At 39.6% G+C, this 12,499-nt stretch overlaps 1 protein-coding gene across 1 annotated transcript; it reads right to left on the bottom strand.

Moving 5' to 3' along the window:
• Window positions 1-7,579: 7,579 nt before the first annotated feature.
• On the bottom strand, window positions 7,580-8,212 carry LOC143571146 (putative germin-like protein 2-1). Its single transcript, XM_077056645.1, has one exon. The coding sequence runs from the start codon at window positions 8,181-8,183 to the stop codon at window positions 7,611-7,613; it is 573 nt and encodes a 190-aa protein (XP_076912760.1). The 5' UTR covers window positions 8,184-8,212; the 3' UTR covers window positions 7,580-7,610.
• Between the last annotated feature and the right edge of the window lie 4,287 nt (window positions 8,213-12,499).

The raw sequence follows: 12,499 nt of genomic DNA, 5'->3' as shown, positions 1-12,499 counted from the left end.
ACTTGAGGTTAGGCAAATGGTGAAATTTACACGTATCACATAATGTGAGGGGTCCTGTGTAGAGCTTCTTGGTGGGTTGGGTTTGCGATTGGGCCAAGACATAGTTTTGGGAATTGGACATTCTTTTATTGTTGTGGTAATGGGGAGAGTTGTTGTTGTTGTGCTTGAAGGATTCGAGCTTAGAAGACTCTGGTTTGGAAGATTCGGGCTGGTTTGGTGGGCTTGGATATAGGCTTATCATTAGGCTTCTTGGAATTTTTCCGCGTCAAGGTCCCAGCTTTAACGTGGTTTTCGGTGAGGGTACTGGCTAAGGTGATGGCATCATGGAGGGTTTGAGGGTCACGACTTAGGACGGAATCTCGGATTTGCATAGGCAAACCCGCGGTGTACTTGTCGATTGAACGTTCAAGGGGAGTGACCATGTGGGGGATGAGAAGGCTCAGTTCATGGAAACGATCATTGTAGATGGTGTCATTACCACTTTCTTGTTTCAAATTCCAAAACTCCTCTTCCAACTTTCGAAGCTCATGTTTCAGGAAAAACTTCTTGATAATGAGTTTCTTGAGCTCATCCCATGGCAAGGCCATGGTAACCTCAGCGCCAAGTGTGCGCTTCTTATCGTTCCACCAATTGAGGGCCTTCTTCTTGAGTAAGCTAGAGGCGTAAGTGGTTTTCTTATCCTCAGGACATTCACAGTGGAGGAACACGCTCTCCATATCTTCGAAACATTGGAGGAGAATAGTAGCACCATCGTTACGAAAGTATTCGGGTGGGTTGGCATTCTTGAATTGTTTGATGGAGCAAGCAATTGGGTTCAGAGTTGTGGATGATGTAGGAGCATTCACAGTTTGGAGTTGAGATATGATTATTGGGAGGGCTTCCACAATTCCCTTAGCGATGCGGGATGACATGCTACGGCCTGAGTTGCCGGTGCGACGGTTACGATTGATAAGGCGGGAAGAAGACATGCTACAATGACGACACGTGAAAAAAATTTATTATGTTTTAGAATAAAAAAAGAAAATTGTATAACTATGTGAAATTTCTAGTTTTGTGAAAATTCATGAGAATACAAAATAAAATTTTAATAACCTTAACTTAGAGTATTGATGAAACTGATAATTTGAGAAAATATTCATTCTTAAAAAAATTTAAACAAAAATCTCATCGTTGATTTAATTGATTCTATCCTACAGAATCATACTTGGGAACTAGTGGATCTTCCACCAGGTTTTAAACCACTTGGATATTCAAAAAGAAGATGAAAAATGATGGTTCCATTGATAAGTACAAGGCAAGGTTAGTAATCAAAGGGTTTAGACAGAAGGAAGGTCTAGACTATTTTGATACATACTCACATGTTACCCGAATCACCTCTATAAGGTCGGTGCTTTCGATTGTTGCTTTGAGAAATTAGGAAATACATCAAATGGATGTAAAAACTGCATTTCTAAATTGGGAGCTAGACAAAGAAATATATATGGAACAACATGAGGGTTTTTCAACTACTGGCCATGAGGGTAAAGTTTGCAAACTCATCAAGTCCCTATATGGTTTGAAGCAAGCTCCAAGATAATGGCACCAAAAGTTTGATTGATCAATGCTGGAAAATGGTTTCAAAATAAATGAGTGCGACAAGTGTGTCTATGTGAAAGACACAGCTAGAGGTTATGTGATTTTATGCATGTATGTGGGGATATGCTTTTCATAGGGAGTGATGATAAGATGATCAAATCTACTAAAGATATATTGAATGAGAGATTTGACATGAAAGACATGGGTTTAACCGATGTGATTCTTGGAGTTAAGATCACTAGAACCCAAAATGGTCTTCTGTTAAGTCAATCTCATTATGTAGATAAATCCTTGAAATGTTCAACGCTAGATACACGAGTATAGCTCAAACTCCGATTGATACTAGCCAACATTTGTCAAAGAATAGAGGTGAGGGTGTTGTTGAGTTGGAGTATTCAAGGATAATTAGCAGTCTTATGTATCTTATGTCTTGTACCCGGTTGGACTTAGCATATATTGTGAATAGGCTAAGTAGATATACTAGTAATCCTAGCTCAGAACATTGGAGGAGTATGACAAGATTATTAAGATATTTAAGATACACAAGGAGTGATGGACTGCATTATGGCCAAGACCCATCTGTTGTAGAAGGATACAGTGATGCTAACTAGATATCCGACATAAAAGATTCCAAATCCACAAGTGGTTATGTGTTTACCTTGGAGGAGCTTCTATATCTTGGAAACCTCCAAGCAAAAGCATATAGCTAGATCTGCAACGGAATCAGAGTTCATTGCAATAGACAAGGCTGGTGAAGAGGCATAATTGTTACGCCAATTTTTGGAATATATTCCACGATGGCCAAAACCAGTTACGGTTATTTTCGTACATTGTGACTGCTAGTCGGCGATTGGAAGAGCTCAAAGTGCAATATATAATGGAAAATATACACATACGTCGTAGATATAATACTATGCGAAAACTTCTCTCAATGGGAGTTATCACTATTGACTACGTGAAGTCAAGGGATAACTTTGCAGACCCGCTTACAAAAGGGTTAAGCAAAGAGGTTGTCTATAAGTCTTCGAGAGATATGTGACTAAAGCCCATGGAGTAAGTTTCTACAAAGAAAAACCTATCCTAGAAGTGGGGAGATCCCATGATCTAGGTTCAATAGGACAACCTAACTATACAAACTGAGGTCACTGTGGGGGAGTACCTCAACATATAAATGGAGGTGTATACTTCTTAGTCCATTCCGATAGTAAGTCAGTGATATCAAAGGAGGTTAAGCATAACACTTTTAATGATTTGAAGAAAATTACCAATGTGAGAGAGAAGTGATGTCGCTTCGAATGGATTTGTGGGGTGCGCAAATCCTAGAGCTCTCGCATAACCAGGCTAGTGTTCAATGACTAAAACGAAGACAACAATGAGGGGTTACCAGACCAGGAAGAGTGTTGTGTGAAATGTAATAACGTCTACGTCAAAAGGGGTTGGTTCTAAGACACTGTGTCTACTAACCTCTAGGAGACAAAGTATATTACACAAAGGAGGCTTCAAAGGGAACACCTACTTCTCCTACAACACTTAACCACTGTAACGATATTTGCCACTTGGGCGTATGATTTGATTTCCATTCACGTGGGGGATTGTTGGAAATTTTAATATTTGGAGATAAATAATTATTTGTATTAGTTATTAATATAATTATTATTCTAAAATGTAGTTGATATGAATGAGAAATCGTGACCATTTGATTTCCATAGGTTAAAAGAGATTAATTGAGGTATTCAAATATCATACGTGATACATTAAAGTCATCACGTAACTCATATAGTGAATGGTGAATTAAATCAAGTCTTTTGGTTGACACATGGCTCTTCTATATATACTAGCATGGATGTTCGTGGTTGAGAGATATACATAAATATCCTTAAATGCAATAGTCACACAACCAAAAGAGTTCCTTGGATTTACTTTCCTACGCGCTCTTTGTGCAGGTATTGTTCGGGTTCGAGGTTTAACCGACAGTACATTCTGCTTACGTTGTTGTACACTGGGAAACAGACGGGATCACTTGAGTGGCCTGAATCTGTTTTAAGGGAAGCATTTTCTACACGTTTCCCAATCACCTTGTTTCTTGCTTTGTTATTTCTTTCTAATCTATTTGTATTTTGGTTTCTATATTGTATTTTTTATTTCTTGTTCATGTATTGTAATTTGCAATGTTTTCAGACCCGGTCCGGACGTCGACCTGGACGCCTTACAGAGTCAAAGGTCGGACCGACCCGGGAGGGCGGACCGGTGTTTGACCCTGATGACGTCATAAATAATTTAAATATATATTTCTATCTATATATATATATAATTCATATACATTTAAAAAATAATAATAACAAACTTTAATATTAATTTATGTTATATAAATTGCTTTTTAAATATATATGATTTATATATGAAATAGAGACATTAATAAAGCTTGTTTGGTTGGCTTATGGAGTAATTATTAAAGCAACTATTCCGAAATGATCCAAGTTTGAATCCCGGCATGTACATTTCATTTTGGATTTAATGAAAAAATGGGTTTTACTGGTTCAGCCGGTCCGGGCCGACCGCTCACCCGCAAAAATCGGCCGGGTTTTTCGAAACGACCCAAATAAACTGACCCGACCCGGTATAGGAACCGGTCCCGGTCAGATCGGTCCGACCGACCGGGCCAGTTTTCAAAACACTGGTAGTTTGAATTATTATTAATTATAATTTAAGTTTTATTTCTTTTGTGAATGGTTTTCCTACATAAAACTTACATAAAAAAATTAAATGGGTTTATATAATTAAAAACACACGATTAATAGAGCTTATCATCGACAATTAGTTATGCATATCATAAAACAAGAGCACGCTTAACAGTTTCTTACCTGAAGAGTGAAGAGGTTAGTAACATTAAAGTTAGTTCTATCAACAATGATTGATTCTCACATTTTTTTAATCTTAATTATTTAAAGATGCATCATTTTTAAAATTGAAAGTTTAACAGTGTGTTTTGTTTACTACTTGAGATCATGCAACATTTTAACATGTTGTTAAACTTTAATTTAATTTCGAATGTCGTTGAATAAACTGTCATTACTTCTAATTGAAAATGCTCATATCATATGTTTTTGAATAAAGTGTTTGCTTTGATGATATATGTTGGTTATTTGGCATTTTAGATGATTTTGATACTGTATGTTAGAGGATTATAGCTTGAAATATTTTGGAATTTGAAAAAAGTGATATTTTTCCATTACAAAATATTTGTTGAAACTTTTTGATTTAAGTGCGTTTTTTTTCGAGACCCACGCTTTTTTTGCGCCTAGCGTCTAGGCCCTCGGAGAGACCTTTACGCCTAACGTTTTTAATAACTATGCTAATAGGACATTTGGACATGTATAACTGTCTTATATGCCAGTCGACTATATGCGATTTCCTTAGATGAGTAAAATGCATGTCTAAAATAGGGATGCATACAGTCTAATTTTGATGAAAAATTTGGGCCGAACTATGAATTGTGATTTTTAGAAACGACAAATTAAACTGGTAAGGGTTTTGTATCTTTCTTTTTGGTGGGGGAGAGGAATGGTCCATTGGAAGTGCTGGTTCTACCAGTTTTGCAGTTTAACGGTTCAGATTTGTTGATTTTAACAACTTTTATTTTGTTTTAGTTTTAAAATAATTAATTTGCTTTATAATTATTAAATTCTTATAGTTGGTTATGACTATATAATGTGTATATACAGGGGCGGATCCACGGGAGGGTCAGACGGGTCAGTTGACCTTTCGGTGGCCATGTCTACGTTAACCTGTATATGTGTAGAAGAAACTTTTTGGTAGCTTGACCCTTTAAAATGCATCTACAAGATCAATTAAACCAAAGAAAAAAAAGAGTGAAATGGAAACTTCAAAAAGCTCCCGCGATAGTTTCCGGTAAAGAGAAGGACCAGGAAGACAAATGAAGAAGAAATGGTTTTAGGATTTCAATTTAAATATAAATAAATATAAAACTATTATTTTATTATTATGTCAGATATGAAGCGACCCTTATGTGCCTCTCTTTTATTTATTACATAACACTTTAATAATTATTTATTCCTTCTATAATATTAATTAAATTTAGTTTTCTCACCAATATTTGATTTTTATTAATTTATTGTTAAGTTTGATTTAGGTTTTTTTTTTAACAAACAACTAATAAAGTTTGGCTATCCAATAAACTAAAAATATGTCTTTCGCCAAAATTTTTATTATATTTTAAAAGATATGTAACTAGATTAAGTTATTGACATACATAACAAATTTATTGTTTAGTTTTAGTTGGTGTTTATTCACTATTTAGTTTATATAAATAAGTTATATAACACTTTTTATAATGTAGGCTTTTTACGTATATAAATTGCATCAAATTGTTAGAAAATAAAAATATTTTGGTTGAAAAGTAAGTGGATCAATATCACATCAATTCCTATATTAAGAAGATTATGCCAACCTTGCTCTTGATTTTGTAGCCGTTAGAGAGGATTTCCAGCCATGAACAATTGATTGTATTACCTTGTTTAACTCTCACCTACTTTTCCCCTATATTGTATACTATTGTCTTCTTTGCATATGCATCAAAATAATAAACGATTCTTCTTTCATCTCATTTGCAATCTTTTGTATTTCAGTCACAAACTATTTCAATCACAAACACAAATTTGTTTTAGTCGTTGGTTATTTAATAGTGTTCGTCCATCTATTTTAAGTTATAGATGTTCATTTGTGTTCGTAAATCACTCGTTTATACTATTAACGAATGGGGATAGACGAAAACGGACACTTTGTTTTCCTAATGAACGAACACAAACAAAAAAAACACATGCCTTGTTTGTGTTCGTTTGGTTTGTTTACAAGCCTAATTACGACCCCCTGATTGACAAGTTCTAGTTCCGCCACTTTGTATATATGACTAGATATTTCAAATATGAGAAGGGTTAAATGGTCAGTACAATTTACATTTCAAACTGAAACGGATTGAAACTTTAAAATTGTCAAACGGCTAAAACAGAACCATGAACCAAACTGTTTTGATCTCAAACAACGATAATGGTTTATAATAAGGTACTTGTTGGAAAAGATTAAAGAGTATTAAGTTTATGGACGTTATTAACTGTTTTGATCTTAAACAATGATATCGCATAGTATTGCTATACTGCTCGTGCCCTTTCACCTAAGCACCATTGAGTCCGCTACCCATGCAACCATAGACCCGATGTCTTTGTCGCCACCTATGTCCGAACCTGAGACACCATGTTAAAAACAAAGAGGTGCGAGTAATCCTCCTTATAAATTACTCAAGGGTAATTTTGTCTCTTTTCCTTACGTGGTGGGGCAAGTTCCCGCTCTTTCCATTTATTTTTATCTAATTTTCAAAGGCTTAAAATGTTTAAACACCCAACTTCAAAAACGATATCTCATTCATCTTATTCATGTTTTGAACACAATTTGGTTCGTTGTGAAGCTATCACGTCAGAGAACACAAAGTCAGTAATTAATATTTATATTAACCCAATCACATAAAAATATTTCTATCCAAGTTTGGTGAAAAATACACATTTACCACTTGGTTTAAAAACTCATTTCTTTTACCATTTCCAACAGGGTCAAACAAAAAAATGACAGTTGTGGAGGCTGCAGTAACAGCGACGGACTCAGAGACCATTGTAGCAGGGTTGTTGACGATATCTTCAGCGTTTTGAAGAAGTTTAATCTTACGGTTATTAAGCTCCTATGATCTTTATAGCATCTATTGTTTTATTCTCTGTCCTATACTTTATAAACATATATATACTTTTTGTTTTCTTTTAACCTAAGCCCGATTAACATGATATTTTGAGTTACAAATATACTGACGAATTTAGTTTAAGGCTTTAGCCATGCCTTTTTTTATTACATATCAAAACAGTTGGTCGGTTCAAACACAGATATTATTGTCACGATAAAAACATTAGTCCTTTATTCATTCTTAAATAAATTAAAAAGCATACTTAGATCACATGCTGTGATCACATAATAGTTCAGAATTTTGATTGAATTTCTTCAACCACATTGACATCAACTCGAAAGGCCTTTGCAAGAATCTTCGGATCGATATCAGGGTTTGATCCAAACATAGCATTTGCAATAGTAATCACACCCGGGTTTTGACTACTCAAGCCCGCAAGAGCAAGAGCACACTCCTTTCCTATATTTTTCTGGAAGTGAATTAGACCTTGTGGAAAAACAAACACATCACCCTTCACCAGTATCTTCGTGATGAGGCGGTTCTCAGGGTTAGATGTGACAAAACCGACCAAAAGACAGCCTTCAATGACAGTCAAGACTTCACTGGCTCGAGGGTGCGTGTGTGGAGGGTTAATACCCCATGGAGCAAAGTCGATACGAGCCAACGAAATACCAAGAGTGTTGAGTCCTGGTAACCGTGCTACGGTCACTGCAGTCACATTAGACCCCACGGCATTTGATGTATCTCCCACTATATTAAGCCCTCTAAAGAGAAAATCATCGGCTTTCACAACGTTTGGATCTTTGCAAACCACACCATTCACGAACACTGCAATCATATAAACAAACAGTGAAAACATATTCATATGGACAGCAATAAATATTGCATATCATATATGAAGAGGTATGCACCCGCCTTAACATCGAGCGGGGCGGGTCAACCCACAAGATATAGACAAGAGGCTTGAAATCAGGATGTCATGAGGACGCAAAGCCAAAACCTATGCGCGTGGCGCATATCACATATGCTCACGCATATCATATATGCTCACGCATCACATATGCTCACGCATATCGCATATGCTCACGCATCACATATGCTCACGCATCGCATATGCTCACGCATCATATACGCTCACGCATATCACATCTGCGCGTGGCGCATCTGCGCGTGGCGCATCTCACATATGCTCACGCATATTACATATGCTTGCGCATATCACATGCTCGCGCATATCACATCTGCGCATGAAACTTCTGCGCGTGAGAATAAAGAGAAGACCTCGCGCATCCCCAGGATAGGCGCATATCACACATGCACACAATCAACCACGTCCTTATCCAAATCAGGATAAGGACAACCATGATTGTGCTCATCAGACAACCTTCCAGAAGGTATCCTTTAAGGAATAAAGAATATGCTGATGTTGACAGCTGCCAATGAAGGGTGGACAACTCAGCAAAGCCCATGTGCTACCACGTGACTACACATGGGTCAGGTGAAGTACCTTGGTCAGAGAATAATTAATGAAAAAGCACCAGGTGTCCTAAGGACACGTGGCGCGAAGCAGTAGGAGGAGGCCAAAAAGGCCCTAATTGGGTCTGAGCCCAATCATTGGAAACCCTAATACTATAAATACCACACCACCTCCACAGTGGGAGGTAAGCAAGAAAATACATTCTAAGTCCTTACTCACTTTCAGATTATTATCTTCTCCTACAATATCCTATTCTCACACCGGAGGGTTACCCCAAAGAGGACCCCTCTGTCCCTTTCTGAGGGGTAAGTTCACGGTGCTGCTCGTTTTGTAGGTGGAAGAACTCATATTCCGGAAAACCATCGGTGATATAGCACACTCATACCCGAGGAAAGTTGATCGTATACTAGTAAGTCGATCCACGTTTCTTCATTGGCGCCATCACCTGTTACAACGGCAACAAAACCACTATCTCATCAGTTCTCTCTGAAAATCTTCACCATGGTTTCCGGTGTTCGAAACAGCGATCAAGTTCTGGAGGATAATGAGCTTGAGGATGTTAATGAGGGACATCAGTTTCTGAGGGCGCCGCGTGATACTGCGCGCACCACCAGTAACCATCCCTTCATCACAACACCTCATAGCCAGACTGAAACTCCTCCAGACGATCTCACGTTCCAAAATCTGACTGGTGCAAAACAAAAAGGACCAATGGGTCTGGAAGTTGAAACCAATGACCCTAAAGAATGGCTCATAAACGAACAACGGCGTTTAATGGACAAATACAATGAGCTGGTCAAACACAAAAAGTTAGCCGACTTAACACAAAGGCTCGCATTTGATAAACAAACCATTCAGGGAACAACAAAAAGGGCGCGCGCGCCGGAAGATGGTCACTCTGTTCACACCGAACACGCTGATGTTAGTGATGAGGAAGAGGTGCACAGCATGAGGAAGACGTGAGATACTCATGCAGGAGGTTCACAGCTTCGCGCGCACATGAACATAGCGCCTGGAGCCAAAGTTGATATGGATCTATACACACCGTACAACCCACAAGCGAAAGGGCAAGTGGACGTAACCACACCATATAGGCCAGCCATCTTGGTGAAGCATTCAAAATTCACTGAGCGCATTGCGAAGGCTCCCATTCAACACAAAACCAAGATGCCAAGTGGTCTAGGCAAGTACGATGGTACAACAGATCCAGATGATTTCTTACAAGGTTTTTACAACACTAGAAACCTAGAAAGCTGGACGATGCCAACATGGTGTCACATGTTTGCTCGCTGCCTCACGGGCGCAGCGCGTGTCTGGTTCGAAAGCTTGCCGACAGGACAAATCGATGGGTTCGAAGAGCTATTGGAGAAGTTCCAGGCTCACTTTGTACAGCAGCGCAGACACACGCGCGACCCCGATGACATCATGCACTGCGTGCGCAGGAATGATGAAACCATTGAAGACTACATAACTCGTTTCAATCAGGAATCTCTTGCAATTGGAGGTATCACTGAACAACTCTTGCGCGTGGCCTTTATACAAGGTGCGCGCAGTGATCAACTCCGCAGAGCTCTCGTGAGCAGAGATGGCATGCCAACCACTTGGGCTAAGCTTATGGAAGCATCGCGAGTCTTCGCGCGAAATGAAAAACAAATTGCCCAAGACAGAGCAAGAGATAGAGGGCATCAAACAGAAGCACCACGCAACAATGAAAGGAGGGGCAAACAAAACTCCGTATGGTCCATGTTGCAACAAACCAGTTATTCTCCCGCAGAAAAGCAAGCGCAACAAAGTTCACCCCAGCCCCAAAAAGACATTCGTAATCGCGGAGAAGGTGACAAGAGGGAAGGCGGCAGAGAGCCTAACAGACCTCTACCAAGAATATGGACTCCCCTCACCAAAACGCCTTCGCAAGTGTTAAGCACAGAGAATGTCCAGTTTAAAAGCCCCAAGCCATTACTCCATAAGGGACCACCAAACAGTGGCAAGTATTGTGAGTTTCACAAGTCCACAGGGCACAACACCGATGCATGCCACCATTTGAAGGATGCGATTGAAAGAGATGTGAAATCAGGCAAGCTGGCTCACCTGGTGAAAAACCCAAGACCAGAGAATGAACAACCAGACGGAGCCTCAGCCAGTTTAAAATTCAAAAGAATCTGTGTAGCTGAAGGAGGAAGGCAAGGGCAAAGATCGAGGAAGAGAAGCGCGCAAGTCCAAGGGGATTGACGCGAGCAACAAGTAATCTTCCCAAGAATCAGAGGAGGCCCGTCTATCAGCAGTCCTCTAGTCATCACTGCACACATCGCTCATTATGAGGTGTCAAAAGTTCTGGTGGACACCGGCAGTGAATCAGACATCATGTATGAACAATGTTTCAGGAAGTTGGATCCAGCAAACCAAGCAAGGCTCGAAATTGTGAATGCACCAATCTCGGGTGTCTCAAACGAAATTATTCACCCCCTAGGTCAGATACAATTCGAACTAACTATGGGGGATGAGAAACACAAGCGAGCTGAAATTGTCAACTTCTTGGTCTTGCCCACCACTTCATGCCATAATATGATCTTGGGTAGAGGAACGATTGCCCAATTCAACACCATACCGTCACCAGCGCACGGCGCGTTGGGGTTCCCAACACCAACAGGAGTAACATTTGTATACCGAGATCATTTGTGCGCAGTAACAAGTATACCGCGAGAAGGGAGAATGAAGCTTCCAATGGCAAACAACGCGCCAGAGGAATGGCTTCTCAACCCAAAATTCCCAGAATAAACAATCACAATTGGAGCTACGATATCAGATGACCAAGGGTGAGAATGAAAAGATTGCTCCCAACGTATATATAGGTCTTCGCGTGGCAACATTCTGATATGACTGGGGTTCCGCGAGACCTGGCGCAGCATTCTCTCAACACATTCAAGTCTGTAGAGCCAATTGCTCAAAAGAAAAGAGTCATGGGGGATGAGAAGGTAAAGGCCATGAATGAGCAAGTAGAAGATCTACTGCGCGCAAATATCATCCGCCCAATACGATACCAAACATGGGTAGCCAATCCTGTGATGGTAAAGAAGAGCAATGGGTCATGGAGAATGTGCATTGATTTCAAGGACCTCAACAAAGCGTGTCCAAAAGATTGTTACCCCCTCCCAAACATTGACGCGAAGGTGGACTCTGTGGCGCCATTTAAGCTCAAATGTTTCCTGGATGCCTATAAGGGCTATCACCAAATTCAAATGGCACCACAAGATGAGGACAAGACTGGCTTCAGAACTGACAAGGGTGTTTTCTGTTACACAAAAATGCCCTTTGGTTTGAAGAATGCAGGAGACACTTACCAAAGACTCATGGATGCGGTTTTCAACGAGCAAATTGGAAGAAACTTAGAAGTCTACGTGGATGATTTGGTGATTAAAAGCAGGGAGGAAAAACAAATGCTCAAAGACATCGAAGAAACCCTTTGGCGCCTAAAGGAAGTAAACATGAAGCTCAACCCGAGCAAATGCACATTCGGCTTAGAAGAAGGGAAATTTCTCGGTGTAATGGTCACCAAGGATGGTTTCAAGGTGAACCCAGAGAAGGTGGAGGCTATCCTTGACATGCCCTCACCATCCACCATGAAGGAAGTTCAAAAGTTGAATGGCAGATTGGTATCAATTAACAGGTTCCTAGCAAACCATGCAAGAAAATCTACCCCATTCGTT

Source organism: Bidens hawaiensis, unplaced genomic scaffold (assembly GCF_021521415.1).
Source record: "Bidens hawaiensis isolate Kalapana, Puna unplaced genomic scaffold, B.hawaiensis_p1.1 tig00025202_1, whole genome shotgun sequence".
NCBI classification, from domain to species: Eukaryota; Viridiplantae; Streptophyta; class Magnoliopsida; order Asterales; family Asteraceae; genus Bidens; species Bidens hawaiensis.
The sequence above is the reverse complement of the archived record's forward strand: the minus strand, read 5'-3'. Positions and strand labels throughout refer to the sequence as shown.

What these genes read in the sequence shown, in the direction of transcription:
- LOC143571146 (XM_077056645.1), bottom strand. Translation starts at nt 8,183, where the DNA reads ATGAATATGTTTTCACTGTTTGTTTATATGATTGCAGTGTTCGTGAAT.